Source organism: Eptesicus fuscus, chromosome 3, assembly GCF_027574615.1.
Source record: "Eptesicus fuscus isolate TK198812 chromosome 3, DD_ASM_mEF_20220401, whole genome shotgun sequence".
Classification (NCBI taxonomy): Eukaryota; Metazoa; Chordata; class Mammalia; order Chiroptera; family Vespertilionidae; genus Eptesicus; species Eptesicus fuscus.
Window position 1 is genome coordinate 59,682,617 of NC_072475.1, and position 20,176 is coordinate 59,702,792.

At 37.9% G+C, this 20,176-nt stretch overlaps 1 protein-coding gene across 1 annotated transcript; it reads left to right on the forward strand.

Annotated features, from left to right (window-relative positions):
- Positions 1-473: 473 nt before the first annotated feature.
- On the forward strand, positions 474-19,771 carry LRRC58 (leucine rich repeat containing 58). Its single transcript, XM_008146645.3, has 4 exons — positions 474-1,090; positions 7,981-8,109; positions 9,009-9,286; positions 13,921-19,771. Exons 1-4 carry the CDS (start codon positions 591-593, stop codon positions 14,112-14,114), a joined length of 1,101 nt encoding a protein of 366 aa, XP_008144867.1. The 5' UTR covers positions 474-590; the 3' UTR covers positions 14,115-19,771.
- Positions 19,772-20,176: the final 405 nt, after the last annotated feature.

A 20,176-nucleotide genomic window follows, 5' to 3' on the forward strand; every position in this document is an offset into this window, starting at 1 on the left:
TAAAGAGATACTTCAAACAAAATACAGGACTTATTCATCAACAGATGCAAATACATCCTCTAGATTCTCTATAATAAGGAACTCAGATTAATTCATGCTTCAGCATCCTGTTATTTCAAAATACCTAGATATTTACTATTTATTATTTAACCTAGCAGAACTCCAAAATTTTTAAGTTACCAAAGAATTTGACCTTTTTCTCTTGACTAAGTGGGAGTGGCCCCTCCAGGAGGGCTCTTCTTCCTTCTCCCACCCCTCACCCTGCCTGCCCAGTCCTGTTTCTGGGGACCTTACAAAGGGCGGCTGACCAAACCCTGCCCGGCGGCGGAGAAAGCAACGTGGCAGCCCACAGGTCTCTGCCTCCGCCCCCCGCACGCCGCGTGCCACGTGAGACGCAGCCCGGCCCCGGAGCGGCGTGCCCCCGGCGCCCGGGTCGCGTGACTAGGCGGGGACGCGCGGGATTAAGGTCCGGGCCCGCCTCTTCCGAGGAAGCTCTTGTTTCAGGTTCCGGGGCCGCGCAGCTCCGGGCCTGGGGGGTCGCGCGCGGCGCTCTCCGGCTTCCGGGGGCCGCGCGCCCCGCGGCGGGCGGGATGGAGGAGGCCGGGGCGGCCGTGACCACGGCCGGGGAGGCCGAGCTGAACTTGTCCCGCCTCAGCGTGTCCCCCGAGACGCTGGAGTCCGAGCTGGAGTCGCGGGGCGAGGAGCGGCGCGGCGCGCGGGAGGCGCTGCTGCGGCTGCTGCTGCCGCACAACCGTCTGGCGTCGCTGCCGCGGGCCCTGGGCAGCGGCTTCCCGCACCTCCAGCTGCTGGACGTGAGCGGCAACGCGCTGACGGCGCTGGGGCCCGAGCTGCTGGCGCTGCGCTGCCTGCGCACGCTGCTGGCCAAGAACAACCGGCTCGGCGGGCCCGGCGCGCTGCCCAAGGGGCTGGCGCGGTCGCCGCTCGCGCGCAGCCTCCAGGTGCTCAACCTCAGCGGGAACTGCTTCCAGGAGGTGCCCGCCTCGGTGCTGGAGCTGCGCGCGCTGCAGACCCTCAGCCTGGGGGGCAACCAGCTGCAGACCATCCCGGCCGAGATCGAGAACTTGCGGAGGTGAGCGGGTCGCCGCCGGAGGGGCCGGGGCCGGGGCCGGGGCCGGGGCCGGGGCCGGGGCCGGGGCCGGTGCCGGGGCCGGGGCCGGGGCCGGGGCCGGGGCCGGGGCCGGGGCCGGGAGCGGCGTCCGCGGGCGCCGGGCCTGCTCTAGGCGCGGCTTCGTGGTCCCGTAGCCGCCTCTGTCCCTTGAACGCACCGCGGCGAGCACTGCCCCGCCCGCTCAGCGAACCTGGTGAGGCCGAGTGTGGCCGCCTTTGGTCGGTTGTATCTCCCCCGAGCAGATCTTCCAGGCAGTTGTTCTCTCTTTCTTGGATCTGAGGGAGTGAGTCAGACGGTAGCCACTCAAACAAATGTAAGTGTTGTCACTTTCTTGCTTTGTAGTCCTTGGCGGTATCCCCCGTCTATAGACCAGCCGGCAGGCGTCCCTAAACTACGGCCCGCGGGCCACATGCGGGTGTTGTTGCCGTTTTGTTTTTTTTTACTTCAAAATAAGATATATGCAGTGTGCATAGGAATTTGTTCATAGTTTTTTTTTTAAACTATAGTCCGGCCCTCCTACGGTCTGAGGGACAGGGAACTGGCCCCCCGTTTAAAAAGTTTGAGGACCCCTGGATCAGCGGTTTTCAACCTTGTTCTTCTCCTGGCACACATAAACTAATGACCAAAATTCTGCGGGACACCAAAAAATGTATTGGTTTTTTTTTTTTGCTGATCTGACAAGGAAAAAATACGTGTAATTTTGATGCATTCACACCAGGCGGTTATTGTTGTGTTGGCTGTTACTTTATTTGACAACAAGGGAAAAGAGGTCAGTGCCCCTGACCAAATAGTCAGGTATTGCATGTTTTTAAAATTCTGGCGGTACATCGGTTGCAAATCGCTGCTATAGATCAAAGTTTGTGCCTTTTAGCCAGACATCCCGTGTACTCTGATCTGAACCTTGCTTTTCTAGGACATTTACTGCTCCCTGTTCTCGAGTAACAGCAATACCACGGTCCCCCATTGTAGGAGGCCGTGTTTTCAGGTCCCTGGTGGATACTTGAAACCTCAGATAGTACCTAGCCCTGTTTATACTATGTATTTTTCAATATGCACGTATCTGTGATAAAGTTTAACTTGTAAATTAGGCACAGTAAGAGATGAACAACAGTAACATAATAAAATAGAACAACTATAACTACATACTTGAGATAAACGTGAATGTAGTCTTTGCTCACGTCTTCCACCCACGGATTTAATGCCTTTTCCGTATTAATTAAGCACTTGGTCATAACTTAACGCATTTTGAGATGGGACAGAAAAACTATCTCAAATTTCTGTTTCCTTCACAATTCCACAGATAGAAGATTTATCCTTACCTTAGATTTTAGCAAACTCAGCATACGATTTTTTTTCTTTCCTCTAAGTAGAGAACTTTCACCTTTTTACTTAAAGGAAGTACTCTAAAGCTTTTCTTTGACATACCAGAATTGCCAGCATCGCTGCTCTTGCTCTTTGGAGCCCTTATTAAGTAAATGTCCCTTGAGCGTAAGCACTGTGATACCGTGACAGTTGATCTGATTAACTGAGATGGCTACTAAGTGACAGATGAGTGAGTAGTGTATACAGCGTGTATATGCTGGACAAAGGGATGATTCACAACCCAGGCCGGGTAGAACAGGATGATACTAGATTTCATCACACTAGTCAGAACAGTGCATAATTTAAAACTTATGAATTGTTTATTTCTGGAATTTTCCATTGAATAATTTTGGACCACAGTTGACCACAGGTAACTGAAACTGTGGAAAACAAAACTGCAAATAAAAGGGAACTACTGTACTCCTTATGGAATTCAATGAGCCATGCATTTTACCAGCACCGATGGGCATACAATAAATATGCATAGAATGAATGCAGTAACTCTGTACATATCCTTTTCCTTTTGCCTGAAAAGTTGCCTGTAAATTCCTATTCATCCTTCAAAACCCATCGGGAGGGTGATATCTTTGTTTTCTTTACTGCTTCATGGACCACAACTAATTTATGATCTATACTGTACTTCCTGTGTACCTCACTCATCCCACCATTGCATTTATCCTGTTGATTATAATGCCTTGTGTACATGACAGTTGATCTGATGATTCAGGTCTGCCTCATTATTCAGTTAATGTATATTGAATTAAATGCACGGAAGAAGTAGAGACACAGGTAGCAAAAGTCCCTTAAATGTGCTGTGCAGGAGAGTAAGAAATAGTGCAAGAACAAGTGGGTTGTCCAAAGTGGAAAAAAGTGTCTTTCGTCTGAAAATATTTTCACAGCTTTTATTTGAATTTTCTGAGGTAACAGAATGTTAGAGATGGGAGGGACCTTAGAGCTAAATGTAGTGAAAAGAACATTGGCCTGAGAATAAGGACTCTTGATGTCCCAGCCTTAGGCAAATCACTTAATATATCCTCACTACAGCCTCCTAATCTGTAAAATGAGGCGTTTGGACAAGATATGTCTTCATACCCATCTCATCACGGGTATTTATTTAGTACCTACCATGTGTCAGGTGCTGGGGGTACCGTGGTAAACATGATCCTGCTGCCCTCATGGAGCTAACATACTACAAGAGACATTAAACCTCATTATTTAATTACAATTGTTGTAAGTTCTGTGAAGACATACAGAGTGTCTTGAAATGAAATAACAGAGGGGCCTGCCTGATGTAGTTTGGTTTCTGAGCAAATAATATTTGAATTGAATTTTTGAAGGAAGAGTATGAATTAACTAGAAGAGGGTGGGGAGGGATCAGTCCAAATAGAAGGAACAGCACAGGTGAAAGCCCAGAGGCAAGAAGGACTGAAGGTCAGAATTTTGAAAGGAGGACATTGTATTAGAGCAGTGGTTGGCAAACTGCGGCTCTCGAGCCACATGCAGCTCTTTGGCCCCTTGAGTGTGACTCTTCCACAAAATACCATGGCCTGGGCGAGTCTATTTTGAAGAAGTGGCGTTAGAAAAAGTTTAAGTTTAAAAAATTTGGCTCTCAAAAGAAATTTCAATCCTTGTACTGTTGATATTTGGCTCTGTTGACTAATGACTTTGCCGACCACTGACCTAGAGTGTTTTGAAGCTAATTGGTATCTTACAAAAGAAGCGACTGGACCAGATGATAAATAGGAAGTGATAAAGTTTAAATAAAAATGTTTTTCTCCCCTTTAGAATCACATACTGAGTTTTTCTCTGGTTCTCAACTTCTTCCCTCTGATTTCTTTCTTTTATTGCCTTAGTTTGGGGCAAGTGCCAAGGGATGATTCCTCCATTTGTGCTTCTATTTTTGAACATATAATGCACTTTAAAAGCCTGTAGTCAGTGATAGTGTTTGAAAATAATTCAATATGAGGATGCTATCTCAAGAAAATTACTTCCTTTATCCATACATATATGGTTCTTTCTTTCTTTGACTTTGTTTTCTGCCTTTTTGTCTATAAACATGTTCACTGTAATTTCATCTCCCTTTAACAGTAATTATAGAACTATTGTATACTTTCGTTATATTTACTAGTAATGTCGCTTTTATTTGGATGGAGAAGAAAAGCATTTTCTACTTATATCTGTGGTTAAAGTTGATTGGCACTAACGGACCCTACTATATTTTTTTCAATGGGTCATTGGCCTTTGATAGAGAAAAGCCACCTGCTTCAGTATTACTAAGGATTGGAGAACTGGGATACTTTTCAAGAAACAAATCTAAGGATGATCTGTTAATGGTCAACAGAAAGGAAAGGAAGAATTCTATAAATTTTGTGAATGATTTTCCTGTCTTCTGTATCTGTCCAACACTGAAAAAATAGAATTGTTCCAAGCCTGATCAACAGAGGTGCAATGCTGACGAACATAAGAACTTTTAAATACTACAGTTTTGTTTTAAATTCAACAATAGTTTTCCTTCGTTTTTACAGAAAAGTAGGTTTGGAAACAATAGAGTGTGTTTTGGAAATTTAATTTTACAAGTAATTTAAAGGCTTCATGTCCCTAGAACTTTGGGAATTATTTGAGTTTCAAAGTGAGAAATAAGCCTCAAAGTGTACATTTAATATGCTGATTGTGTAATCTGATTAATGACACCCATCAGTTGCAAAAGAGAATTGATATAATCTTGAAATCATTGGCATGGTTGTATTTTAGAACACCAGATCCTTCTCTGTCAAGTCACAGTAACTACTAAGGTTTGGCACCCTTTGTCTGTATGCCTCCCAACCCACTCCAAAATATTGAGAGAAAAAGTCATTGAGTAGTAACTGACACCAGACACTAATTTTTCTAGCTTCCTGACTTAAATTGAAAAGACAATATTTAAATTTGCTCTCATTCACTCTCCCCTTTTTTCATTTTCTTTTCTCCTTCAGTAGACTATAATGCAAGTTGTTATTTAACTGTTTAATCCTTTATATTAAAAAAAACTTCCAAGTTAGCAAATATTTTTCCCAGATAGTTTTCTCATTAAAGTAATTATTTTTCCAGTGTAGTTTCTGTTTGAGGGGGGGGCAATCCAAATATTCTATTCTGATTCTAATTTTTCTGTTCTCTTCGCTCTAATCATTGAAAAACAGAGATTTCTGAATAACTGAACATTAATTAACTTAGACCATTTTTGTTAAGCCCAAAAAATCTTGCCTAGGAAGTTTTTAAACCAGTGCTTCAACATTTACATGTAGGAGAATTTAGTCTTGTATACAGACAATTGATTTTTGATACAGACAATATTTGAAAGACAAAAAAATAACATTGGAATTAAACTTGTTTGTTTTTAAGCATTATAAATCTAAGAGATTTACACAGTCAGAAATAGAAAAAGAGTATCATTAATATGTTTTTAAAATGACAAAATTTTGAATCACCACACATTAAGGAAGGCGAGATAATGAAGTAAAGATAAGAAATTCAACAAATGGAAGAAATTAAACCTAGAAAATACATGTAATAAGGCTACCTACAAAAGACTTTACAATAAGCGTGATTTCTAATGTCAGAGAGGTAAAGGAGGGAACTTCATCAATGAAGCAAGAATAAGAAGTTTAAAAATTGACAGTTATGAAAATCCTAGTTAGAACTCCTAGAAATGAAAAAATGTAATTATGAACTTAATAGGCTGAAAGATAGCTTGTAGCACAAAAGTATGAAGGAAATGTTAAGAAACATGGAGAATTGATTCTGAAGTTCCCCTGCTATTTACTAGAAATTCTAGAAAGAGAATAGAGAGCATGTAGGAAAGGAATGTTTGAAATAATACTGGTTTAAAATTTCCCACAATTAAAAAGAGTACTTCAAACTGATCATGATAAAACTTCAGAACAATCAGGTTAAATAAAAAAGATTCTAAAAGCTCCTAATTAAAAAAGAACACCAGATTACCTACAAAGGAGCAATATACTAATACTGGCTAAAATTAGATATTGGAGCAATAACTTTCTAGTGCTAATAAAAGTCACTATCAACCTAGAATTTAATGCCCAGCCAACCTATTTATTACTTAACAAGGAGGGAGGGAGATAAAAATGTCAGAGACTAAAGACTCAAAGATAAAAACTAAGGTGGGCTCTTGCTGAAAGAATTTCTAAAGGATGTACTTGAATTCTACTCAAAAACAGTGAGTTTCAACCTTTTTTATCTCATGGCATATATAAACTAATTACTAAAATTTTGCAGCACACCAAAAAATATATTTCTTGCCACTCTGACAAAAAAAAAGTTATAATTTTGATTCATTCACACGGGATGGCAACTGTTGTGTTGGCTGTTGTCATTTTTTTATTTGACAGTCTAAGGGAAAAGAGGTCAGTGCCCCTGACAAAATGGTCAGGTTTTGCATGTTTCTAAAATTCTTGTAGCAGACCCGTTGGAAATTGCTGCTCTAGAAGGATAACTTGGCTGTTGTGTGGAAAATAGGTGCTGAAGTGAGAAGGGGGTGTCATGGGAAGAATGGAAGCACACGACTGGAAGCTATTGTAGTAGTCCAGATGTGAAATGGTAGAGATTTGCTTTGTACATCCCTTCACTTTTTATATATTGAGGTATTTCTATTGTAAGCATAGCTCTTGTAAAGAGCACAACTTCATACAATTCAGAGTCCTTACTGAGGTCTGAAGGACCTGATCTGCCCTTCCTAGACTACTTCTCTGACCTCTGTGACTGTCACTGCCCCACCTTTGGCTCCCTGATCTACCCACACTGGCTGTGTTCTTCTTTTATAACACAAGCGTTTTTCTACCTCAGGGATTTCTACTCAGTCGTTTCATTCAGATCTTTGTTCAAATGTCATCTCCTACAGGAAACCCTTTATGACCCCCCTCTCTAGAAGATCACTCTCATCAACATCTGGTTACCTCCCTTTTTCTTTAGAGTACTTAAAGCTATCTGACAAAATATATACAAATTCATTGATTTATTGTCTTTCTCACTAGAATGTAAGCTACTTAAGGTCAAGTAATTTGTCTTATTTTCACTAAATTCCCTAGAATGGTGCATGGTAGATGTCTAGTTCATATTTGTTGGCTAGGCACTTAACATGATATATAATAACATTATTCCATTTTAAAGAAGAAACTGGAGCATAACAAGATTAAATAACTGGCCCAAATTCTTGCACTGGTAAGTGGTAGAGCTGGGATTCAATGAAATAAATGCAAACAAAAATAAAACCAGTAGGTAGTATTGATAATATTGCCTAATATTGGTGTGTCTTGTCTGCTTACTTATAAGTTCCCTGAAGATTGCATTACTTCTCTAGAGACTGTGTGGCATATAGCAGATCCTAAGTAAAACTTGCTGAATGAATAAATGAAATGTGTTCATTGTAATAAAGGAAATGGAGTATCTTATCTAGCTTTGGTTTATTTACTTTTTATTTTTGTTTATCTTTGCAGTTTAGAGTGTTTATATCTTGGAGGAAACTTCATCAAAGAAATCCCGCCAGAATTAGCAAATCTGCCTTCTCTAAATTACTTAGTATTATGTGACAACAGAATCCAAAGTGTACCTCCTCAGCTTTCACAGTGAGTAGTTTCAAGCAGTTTATGTATACACTAGAGGCCTGGTGCATGAAATTCATGCACAGGGGGTGGGGGATGGGGTGCTTCAGTCCGGCCTGCACCCTCTCGCAATCCGGGACCGCTGGCTCCTAACCACTAGCCTGCCTGCCTCATCGCCCTAACTGCTCATCGCCCCTAACTGCCTCTGTCTCGGCCCCCGCCACCGTGGCTTTGTCTGGAAGGATGTCCGGAAGGTCATTCGGCTGTCCGGTCTAATTAGCGTATTAGGCTTTTATTATAGATAGAGATACATGCTTAGGAATTACTGTTTTGGCATTCACCCACATGTTTTATAGGTAGAAAGAACTAGATGTTACATGAGAATCACCGTTAATGTTTGCTGTGAATGGGGTTGCTTATTTTTAATGTTACTTTTTTTAAAGGCTGTGGTTTATTTCTAACGATATTTGTATATTGTAATAAAAAATAGAGTGTTCATTTGACAGAGATTTCCTAGGTTTTTAAGGGAGTTTGTTAATTTTATATTTGATATGAAGCATTCCTATCCTAATGGATAATGTGGAGGGTCTTGATTCCTGCTGCATTTAGAATCTTTCCCTTTTTTGGTTATCTGGATGATAAAACATCCCCCCAAAATGTTTAAATCTAGCATTTATATTTCATCTAGTACATCAGAATATTCTCTTAAGTATTCTGTACTGTCTGAGAGTCCATGGGCAAAAGCCCATCGTGACATTTACAAATCTATACTCTGATCTAGTTTCAGCACTTTTAAGTTTTATTTCCATTGACCTAATCTTAATCGCACATTCTTATGGGGAAATCAGGTTAAGTGAAGAACTTAACTTTCTTGGTAGTTATCTTGCTTACTGTCATTGATTTTTGTACTGCACTCATTCCAGGTTGCATTCGCTTCGATCCCTCAGTCTTCACAATAACTTGCTGACATACCTGCCTCGAGAGATCCTCAACCTTATTCATTTGGAAGAATTGAGTTTGCGAGGAAATCCGTTGGTTGTTCGTTTTGTTAGAGATTTAACCTATGATCCTCCAACTCTCCTGGAATTAGCTGCTCGGACTATTAAAATTCGAAATATTTCCTACACTCCCTGTGATCTTCCTGGGAATCTTCTTAGATACTTGAGTTTAGCCAGCAATTGCCCAAACCCAAAGTGTGGAGGTAAGCTAATTTAGTGTCCTTGTTTTCCATTCATTTAGCTATTTTTAAAATTGATGATCTCAGTGTTTTCATTAGCTGTCTTCTTTCAGAGAAAGGCAATTAGTCTCTGTTTCTGTTTCCCTCATCCTTTCACCCTTTTACCAGAAACTAAGACCCTCTCTGGATTTGATTCTTTTCTTTCCTTTCTTTCTATTCTTTTCATAGTCCTTTATGATTCATACACAAGGAAAATACCCAGAAAGTCTTATCCTGTTTTGGAACTGTCATAAGATTTGTACAATGAGAGGAAACATAAAAGGAGCATAATAGCCCAAGTCAGTTTGATTCGGTGGATAGAGCATTGGTCTGCGGACTTAAGGGTCCCAGGTTCCATTCCGGCCAAGGGCACGTGCCCGGGTTGCGGGCTTGATCCTCAGTAGGGGTTGTGCAAGAGGCAGCCGATCAGTGATTCTCTCTCATCATTGATGTTTTATCTCACCCTCTCTCTTCCTCTCTGAAATCAATAATAAAAATATATATATATTTTTAAAAAGAAGCATAACAATCCTAATTGCCTAGAAAGAATCTCTAAAATGTTTAGCTACTTAGAATCACCATTCTGAGTATCAGGTACCTTTATAGAGTATGATCCAAGATATATGAATGGGCAGAACGTGTGCCAATTTCAGAATGTACCTTGGAATTTTATATTCTTTTAAATCTATGGTTCAAAATTTCTTTGGTTTAGAGTATATGGAGAGAAACAAATGCTATAATGTAAGGCAGAGTGAAGTAGGAATTCAATGTAGTATTGGAAATCAAAAGAGAAAGAGAGTACATTTAACTACATCTGGAAAAGATGAGATGATTCTTGACGTATGAGTTGGATTTTGATAGGGTAAGATTGAGGATAAGAAACTTTTCAGAAGGAAAGAATAAAATTGGAGATAAAACATCAGTAGGGAGCAGAATGTTGAATGAGTAATAATTTGGCTCAGTTGTACAATTAGGGGAATAATGAGAGAAAACAGTTTATAAAAGATTCATTGAGAGCAGTTTATGAAGGGTGTGGAGTGCCAGGGGGTGTGGGTGGGAGTTGGTGACTGATACCAGGTCATTTTATTTTGGCTCCCTCATAAAAGACTACTACTTAAAAAATTCAATTTGTTGGGGGTACAGAAAGGTTTCTACTGTTGTCGGATAAATATAGGTGCTGAGGAAATGATATATAATTATGATCAGAGATTTTTCTAGGAAGTCCCATCATGTCTTGAAACCATTATAAGGTTTATTAAATAGGAGAAAATCATTTAAGTTCCTCAAAGAATATCAAGAGAAAAAAAGACACTATTGGTTCAAAAAGAACAATATTCGGGCCTTTCTAGCCACTCTTACTAGGTGTACCAGTTACTAATGCGGATTTTTTTCAATAGATGGAGTTACACATATGTCGATATATATGCGATTTGATATGTGTGCTATTTTGTTGTATTAACAGCAAGCTTCAAAACTTCATATGTCAAATTTTCTGAAGGTGTTACCATCATAGATATTTTTACACTTAAAAATGTCAAATTTGATGCCAAAAAAAGCATTTGCGGGAAGTTTTAATTCTTTATTTTGAAGAAAAGTGCTGCTGAAAGTTATCGTATACTTCGGGAAGCTTATGGTGAACATACTCCATCTCAAGATACTTGTGAATGCTGGTTTAAACGCTTTCAAAGTGATAGTTTCTATGTGAAAGACAAAGAACGTCCAGGTCAACCGAAAAAGTTTGAAGACCAACAATTACAAGCATTATTGGATGAAGATGTGTGTCAAACTCACAAACAACTTGCAGAAAGATTAAACGTTGTTCAGCAAACAATTTCTGATCATATACAAGCAATGGGAAAGATTTTAAAGGAAGGAAAATGGGTGCCACATCAACTGAATGAAAGACAAATGGAAAACCGAAAAGTCATCAGTAAAATGTTGCTGCAACGGCACGAAAGAAAATCTTTTTTGCATCGGATTGTGACGCGATGAAAAGTGGATTTATTTTGAGAATCCCAAATGCACAAAATCATGGGTTGATCCAGGTCAACCATCAACATTGACTGCAAATTGCTTTGTAAATAAGATAATGCTCTGTGTTTGGTGGGATCAGGAAGGTGTGTATTCTGAGCTTCTAAAACCAGGTGCAACTGTTAATACTGACCACTACCGACAACAAATAATCAATTTGAACCACGCTTTGATCTTGAAAGAACCAGAATGGGACAGAAGACACAGCAAAGTAATTTTGCTTCATGATGATGCACCATCACACACTTCAAAACCAGTTAAAGACACATTAAAAGATCTTGCCTGGGAAGTATTAACCCACCCGCTGTATTCACCAGACCTTGCTCCTTCAGATTATCACTTGTTCCAATCCATGGCACACACACTTTCTGAGAAGCACTTCAAAATGTATGAAGTAGTGGAATGGTTTGCCTCAAAACAAGAAAAGTTCTATTGGGATGGTATCCACAAATTACCTGAAAGATGAGGAAATGTGTAGCTAGCGATGGACATTACTTTGAATAAAGCACCTTTGATGTTTCTCTTGAAATTATCGTGTTTTCTTAGATTACAAAATCCGCATTATTAGCTGGTACACCTGGTAGAAGTATATAGATTGCTGTGCTGTGCCAAATTAGAAGTGCTTACGCTTTTCTCTGGTTCTCTTTCCTAAGTTGGCTTTAACAATGACAAGGGACAACATTCACACCAGGCCTTCAGACTCAGTAGTCTCTATCTAATCTCTTCTTTAAATCTATCCTTTTCTGGAAATGGACCTCTATAAGAATTCACTTTTTCTCTTGTTTCTGAATTACTTCTTCAGTATACTGATTTGCTACTTAACAAAAATGCATTTTAAATTATTAGTTTAAAATTTGAGATAATATATAAAATGAACCATTGACATTTTCCCCTCTCAGACTCATTAGTTATTGAACTCTAAGCAAAAGTAATTGTATATTTTATGAGACATTTTATCTGTGTAGTCTGAGATCTTATGAATGACAAGATAATATTGTATTATTTAGCTCATGGTAAATCTATAATGCTTTATTTTGTTACTTCCTTAGGAAGCTAACATATTTTGTGGGTATGTAAATACTGATTGACCAGTTTATTGCATATATCTACTTTCCTAAATTGTTCAAAGTAATATACCTTGAATTTCCTTTATTAAACTACTAGAGGCTTGGTGCACAACAGTTGTGCACTGGAGGAAGGGGGTCCCTCAGCCCGGCCTGTGCCCTCTCGCAGTCCAGGACACCTCGGGGTCCTTAGCGCTGCCGCAGAGACGGGAGAGCCTCCTGCCACCACCGCTGCGCCTGGCTTCTGACTGAGTGGCCCTCCATCTGTGGAAGTGCACCGACCACCAGGGGGCAGCTCCTGCGTTGATCGTCTGCCCCCTGGTGGTTGGTGCATGTCATAGCAACCGGTTGTTCCAACTGTTTGGTCGATTTGTATATTAGCCTTTTATTATATAGGATGAGTTATACTTACTATAGGATAAAAAAAAAATTAGGAAGTTAATGGGTGAGTGTTAAGGAAAAATAAATAGAAATTTATTTCTTTGTTTGGACCACATCTTGTTATTTTGGTTCTTTATGTGGCACACACAGAGTTGTTGGTGCCAGAGGAGATTTAGGTAAGCTATAGAGGTTGAGAGTCCTCTCTAGAGAGGCAATTTGACCCAGAGTTTTAGATGTTCCAGTTTTACTGCAATCATTGTGATAGCCTGGGTTAGACATGTGCGGTATCTTCAAGGAGTGGCTAGAACCCTGAGATACAGCAACCTCTGCTTTTCTCTCAGCTCTAAATGTATTTTTACTTAGTTGAAGGGCCACAGTTCAAGAGCACTGTGAAATCAAAATTAGGAATCAAAAGAGCTAAATAACCCTAGCCAGTTTGCCTCCGTGGATAGAGTGTTGGCCTGCGGACCAAAGGCTCCCAGGTTTGATTCTGGTCAAGGGCATGCTCCTTCCCAGCCTGGGCCCTGGTCAGGGCCCGTGCAGGAGGCAACAAATTTTGGTGTTTCGCTCTGTTTTTCCCTCTCTCTTCCACTCTAAAAATAAATGGAAAAATATTCTTAGATGAGGATTAAAAAGTACTGGTTTCAGTCTACCTAACAATATATAATTGTGTGAAAACCTTGTGAGACTATTCATGAAATAGCTTTGAAGTGTGTAGATTTAAAACCTGTGGAAATGTAAGGTATCATTTTGTTTTTCATTTTGCTTCTCAAAACATAAGAACAAGGATACCAAAAGTTGTCTCCTTTTGCAAATTTTGAAGTTTTGTGAGCTTTTTAAGTTTCTTGACAGTAGGGTAGTACTATCAGGCATTGCCTACCAAATCACCCAGAGAAAACAAGCTTAATAAACAGTGTCCTTTTAATACCATCTCCCTTTTAGGTAACTCTGGCTGCCCCTTTGCAGCCAAATTACTATAAATAGCTATAAACAGCTATAGAAACATCTACTAGTTCTGCTTAAAATTCAAAACAGAAGACTGTACATGACATTGCTTCAGAATGCTGGAGAAATGGTTGCAAAAGAAACTGTAATTCTTTGCTTTGTAATGATTACTTTATACTTTCTCCTCCTTCTCTGCAGGAGTCTACTTTGACTGCTGTGTCAGACAGATAAAATTTGTGGACTTCTGTGGGAAGTACCGCCTCCCCCTGATGCACTACTTGTGTTCACCAGAATGCTCTTCACCTTGCAGTTCCACATCCCAGAGCGAATCTGACTCGGAGGACGAAGCTAGTGTTGCTGCACACAGAATGCAGAAAGTTCTTCTTGGTTGAAGAGTGCAGAGTGGAGTGAAACACTAAAAGACTGAGAAAAGGTTGTTAGAAAAGGAAGTAGACTTTGAGGTTCACTAGAAACATTATCTTCATCTTGAATGTCCATGAAAGAGTCAGAGGTGATATAAATAAAAGATTTTATGTATCATCTACCCATTTAGCAGGAATGAGTCCATTTTCATGTTTGGATTTTTTAAATGTAATTCACTCTGAATAGCCGTTTTGTATTTGGCTGATTGTTTGTAATCTTCACTCAAGTTTTGTATAACTCCCACAGCAGACTAGGACATTCTGAAGAGCAGTGCTATAATAAACCATCAGTGTTAACAATTGAGATGAAGACAGAAATGATCAAAGCTGTAATTATTACCAGAGTTGTCCTTGGGTTTAGGTTGAACACTATACAATAATAGAATTACCACTCTTTTCATATATTGCCCATATGTCTAAATTACAGAGCTATTCAGATAAGCTCACAGATGGTTACATAGACCCTAAACCTTTCTGACCCACTATCTGGTAAAGTAAGGGATATAACCTTATGTGGAATTTTAAAACTCTTCAGTTCTGCTCCTTTATTTTATATTATTATTATTACCCTTAGGTAATCCAGCAATGACTATTCTAGTGCCTTAAATCCTAGCTAGGATTTGGAAGTTTATGCAAGAGATGATGCCAGAGTAGCCTATAGCCTGCCATACTATGCAGAATGCTGAAATATGCTTTAACAGAACTAGGTAAACAATTATATACCTGACACCTGAGCTCATGACCACTTTACCTTCATTTTATGCTTAAACATGAAGTAAACCCCTCGCAAATCACTTTTACACTTAATGGGAGGCCACTCTCTTGATCATTCAGTTTTTGATTGAAAAAAATCTCTCAGATTTCTTTGGACAGAATAGAGATTTACGTAAGCTTCTTTATATCTTGCATAAAGGAGTGGGAAAATGACTTAAAAATTTTAACAGTTATGACTATTGCCTGTGTGTACTGAACTATAACTTTCTCTAGATTTTTAAAAAGGCACTAGAAAAACATCACAACAAACCAAATAAAATTTGGGCAGCAGTCATGTTTGTACACAATAGAAAAATTGTCAAAACCAGTTTAACCATGGAATATTTTTTTAATATTTTTTATATTGATAGAAAAGTATTAGATAAAACTTAAAGTATAGAAGAAAAATGCTTTTACAGATTACTTGCTATTAGAAATGATCAAATTTTTATTAATCAGCTTAATATGCAATAAAAATTGAGTAACAGTTCAGTAACAAGTTGGTATTATAAAATAAGATACACAACACATACTAGCAATCTTAGGTCATTAATCTATAATAGCATGTTTGGTAAATGTTACCTATACAGTAATACACAGATCAGAAGTGATCAGAAATGCATTGCAAACAGGAGGTGGCCTCCCTTCTGACTTGGCTGGCATTCATGAATGGGCACATCATTTCTTAAAGTAGATTGTTTTACAGTAATGATATGTATATGTATTAGGTTTTTGTCACATGTAGTATTTTTTTTACTTTAGAAGAAAATATACTGTAGGATAGTTTAGGGTTTGTCTGTTTATTATATGTTAATTCATGAAACAACATGAAAGTTTCATGACTGCAGTTGTGAAACGCTGCTATAAAGTAAATCCCTTCCCCTTGTTATAATGTAGTAAGATTGTTTTTTCCTTTCGATTCAGAAACTTTCTATGTCTGTGGACATGATCTAGTATATTTCTACTGCCTAGCAAAGTATACATGGGTGATTATATCTTACAATGGAAGTAATAAGTCTTGTTTACTTCTCCACTTGAACCACAGCAAGTTATATACTATAAACTTATGAATAGTAAAGATGACTTAGGTAGTACCTAAGTGGCAAGCTCAAAATGTTTTGTAAGTGACTTAGTTTAGATATAGAAAATATTTTCATAGAAAATAAATAATGTATTCATAGTAACATCCTCAAATGAATAGGACCAAATTTTTCTGGCTTAAATGCCTCACTTTACTTTCAAATTCATTACCAGCTTCACCTGAGCAACAGCTTGGGTAATCTTCTAAGAGTTAATCTTTGTTAAAAGAAAAAAATGGATAGGTATGTAAATATGGTGTTCAACCTAACATACCTCTTTCCAGCTTCCCAGAAAGAAGATGCACTGATTGAGCTTTTACAGATGCGTAAATAGGTCTAACCAGAACCAGTTTCTAGCTCTTGCTGTCTAATGTAGATGTATACAGCATACTATCAACAAAATGTTCGCTGTGGTTCTCTATATGTGCATTTGAAAACCTAAGATCAGTGTCCAGCTGTCTTTGGTGACTTTTACTGAAATCTACATTATAGTTGTTTTATCTTTTTAAAACATCTTTTACAAGAGCTTTTTACCTTTTAACCTTTTATAAGAGCTGCTAATAATTCCCAAGATTTTCCTTCTGTTTTTTCCCCCTACCTTCCCTTTCTCGGTGACTAGAAATTAAACCAGAAGGTGAGATATAAGGGACTTGATATTCTAGAAACCAGATAATCAGCTCCCGAATCATATAGCTCACTCTGTATTTAAAATGATAGCCTATATCTCTTTAGTTAAGTCACATATTTGTGTTTAAACTATAGTTAATAAACTTTAACTGTATCTTTTGAGATGTATAGAATATGCACTAATTTTCATAATGAAATAAGTATGTTTATCTCTTACTTGGACAATTTTAGTGACCAAAACTTACATGGATAAAACTATTTAGCCAAAGCATTTAAGTGTTTGGAATGAAATTCTTCAGTGCTAATATTTAAAATTGAAATGGATACATTGATCATTCTTAGTAGTCTCTATCCTTAGAATCCAGTTCTCAGTGTTATGAAACTGAGAGGTGAAATAGTCTTAGGATTTTAGGAACTAGGAAAATTAGCTAATACTATATTTTGCTTTCATGGTGCCAGAGAATGGCTGACCTAAGGACAAGCTAGTCAGGGTTGTCAGTATTCCCTGTATTTGACTAGGGGAAATAGGTCTGGGGGTTACCGTTCATATTTTACTTCTAAATGTGTGCCAGAGGAGTCTCTTATTCTAAAATTCTTGATACCTGGAACTTTAGGCTATGAAATTTGAAAGAAAAGACTTGCATTGTAAATTGTAACTCAAATTTGAGAAATTTTTGTATTGATGTAAATAAAAGTTAAAGACAGTTCACACTAGTGCAGTATAACACTGCAGACCAATTCCACACAAACATTGTGAATATCGGTTTTAAACAAGAAAGAGAGGGAAAAAGCTCATTGCTGGAGTGTGAAATGAAAGAAATCTTTTAAAGCAATAAAGGGCAGGGAAATAGAAGTTACCAGGGATATCCCTGAGCAAAGAAAGTTCTTTAATAGTGAATTGTTTTAAAATTAAGTTGCCAGACTACCATCTGAAAGCCTTTCTCATTGATTTCTTTAGTTTCTGCTATTGGGATATTGCCCACATCCCTCCATATTGAAGGGCCAGCAAGTAATAAGATTTTCCTATAGCCAACCTTGCTCTTTCCAAAGGGAGTAATACCTCATTAACCTGGAATTTGTGGTACAGTCTTGGTTAATGTTTACCTTTGGACTATGGAAAAAACACCCACAAAACAGATAATTTCTGCAAATAAAGTTTGATCTTTTAAAGCATTTTACATAAAAAGTTATTCTAAATAAGACCTTTTGTAGGCTAACCTATGTCAATTATAGTATGAGTATATAAAATTAAGCTGCATTTAGAAATACCTAATTTTTAATGACCCCCTTCTTATCCAAAACATTTAATTGTATATATAGTAATTTAACTATTACTACCCATTTAGTTCAAAATAGTGAGCTTTTAAGAGTGAGCTGAGAGTTCAACAACAGTAAAAGCTACTGTATAGGTTTTTAGGCAGCATGATCTGCAATACATGATTCTGCTTTCCTCTGTATAGTAAAGAAGCACTTGACCTTCACTGTCTGTATTAAACACTATACTCTGTAACATTAATGTGATGAATTTAATAGCAGCCAATTTTGCTTTTTCATTAGTCATGATCTTTTTAAAGGTAGCAGTGTCTTCAGCTCAGAAAAGTATGTGCCTTAAATCCTCCAGTCTACATCCAAATTTTGGGGGGAACTATGTCATTTAATAAGTTGTTTATGATAGTCTTGTCACCCTTTGCACTTGACTTGAGGGAGAAAAACTGTGATCCTGAGGGATTCCTTTCGCTAAACAGGGCCTAATGTCTATGAGTCTAGGGCTTCTGGAGAGGTAATCCCAGGCATGCATCCTCTCAGGAGGTCAAAGCCATAAATAAAATCAGTGCAAAGGTATGTTCTCTTTTATATTATTTTATAAAGAAAATTTATCTGCTACCACTAAGGGGTGATAGCAGTTCCTAACCAACTTCATATTAATAATATGTAGAGATATTATTGCTGTGAGGCCTACTATATTTTGTGAGTGGCTTATCTATACTACTAGATTGAAGGTGAGGGGGTATATGTTTTAATATTTTTGCATGTATATATCTTCTTTCTTTTTTTCTGTCCTTGGTCCATATTTGCCAAGAATGATGTAGAAAATAACCGTTCACTAATAACACATGTTACACATTATTGAACATTTTCAGGGTAATACTGATTTGGGTGCTACTAGACTTACCTAGTATTGCTCTGTCTCACTTTATCACAAGAGATAGTATTCAATTCTGTAAATATTAAAATGTATTTAGTTTAATGGAAGTTTTTTATATATTGTCATACCAGAAAATGGTTCCTGGAGAAATTGCATTCAACAGAACTTATTTCTTCCTTTGGTTGAGAATAAATTGGATAAAATTGTTTTAATCCAAATCTCCAGGGAAGAAAATAGGATATGATTGACATCTCTATTGCTAGTACTATAAAAACATTACTAAATTGGTTAGTATTTCTGTCTGTAACTGATGTTTTAAGAGAATCTTTTCACTAACTTAAATGGTTGACATTGATGTATTATTGGAAAGGAATATTAAACTCAGCAATCACTTTACAGCAATGATGGAGAGACCTGTGTGCCTACAATTGGTGGTGTATTTCTAAGCCCACTTTGTATTCGTGAGAAACAAAAACAATGGGAGAAATATTTTAAATAATCAGTATTTTAACTTTTTATAAAGTTTGGGACTTTAACGTATAAACAAAGGATGTTGAAAATTCATGTACTTTTAGTCACATTACTTTTTATCTGATTTTTAAATTTTCTGTATTTGAAATCTTGTGAATTAGGAATATCTATATAGGTATATATAGATATTAAAAACTGAATGATAATAAATGTAATTTAGCAACATGATTCAATAATTACAATTTATTTTCAGAACAAGATACAGTTTATTGCATCAAATTTCTATATTACCTTGTAATGGTAAATGCTCTAAAGAGAATATTTTAAGCTACTTAAATTCTTTACCTCCTTTATTCCCCCAGGACACACAAAAGAATGTGATCTTACATTAACTAACCCTCTGTGTGAATTTGCCATATCAAACATTTTGCTGTATTGTATCAAAGTGTGTTGTTGGAATTTGATTCTATACTTTTGGGAAAGTAATTGTATTTTAGTTTTAATTGACAAGCATTTATTTTTTTAAAAAACTAAAATCCTTATAATGTTGGTATTTGCCTGGATTACTTGCTATATCATTGGTCATCTGTTTATTGAATTGTCTCAGTACACGAATACATACCTTAAGTGTATAGTAACATTTACTCTATGCTAGATGCAAGGGATAAAAGATGAATTATACCAGATCTCTTTCTACTCAAGTTCCTTCTGCTTCCACAGTCTTAACAGATTTAGGGATGCATGCTCTAATTAGAAATGTGGTCCTTTTGCTAACTAAGGCCAGTACCTTCTTGCATTTAGTCCAGAATCCAACAATTTTAATACAAAGTAGTGTAGTACCAACTGAACAGCGTTAATATTATAGTATTTAGTATTGTTCTTTAGTGCCATTAATTTAGTGACTATGGAAACCTGACATTTTTCTGGATTACAAAATTTGAAAGACTATTTTGTGA

Coding starts and splice junctions, on each gene's coding strand:
- LRRC58 (XM_008146645.3), top strand. CDS start 591: ATGGAGGAGGCCGGGGCGGCCGTGACCACGGCCGGGGAGGCCGAGCTG. Junction 1,091..7,980: donor GAGATCGAGAACTTGCGGAG/GTGAGCGGGTCG, acceptor TTATCTTTGCAG/TTTAGAGTGTTTATATCTTG. Junction 9,287..13,920: donor CCCAAACCCAAAGTGTGGAG/GTAAGCTAATTT, acceptor CCTTCTCTGCAG/GAGTCTACTTTGACTGCTGT.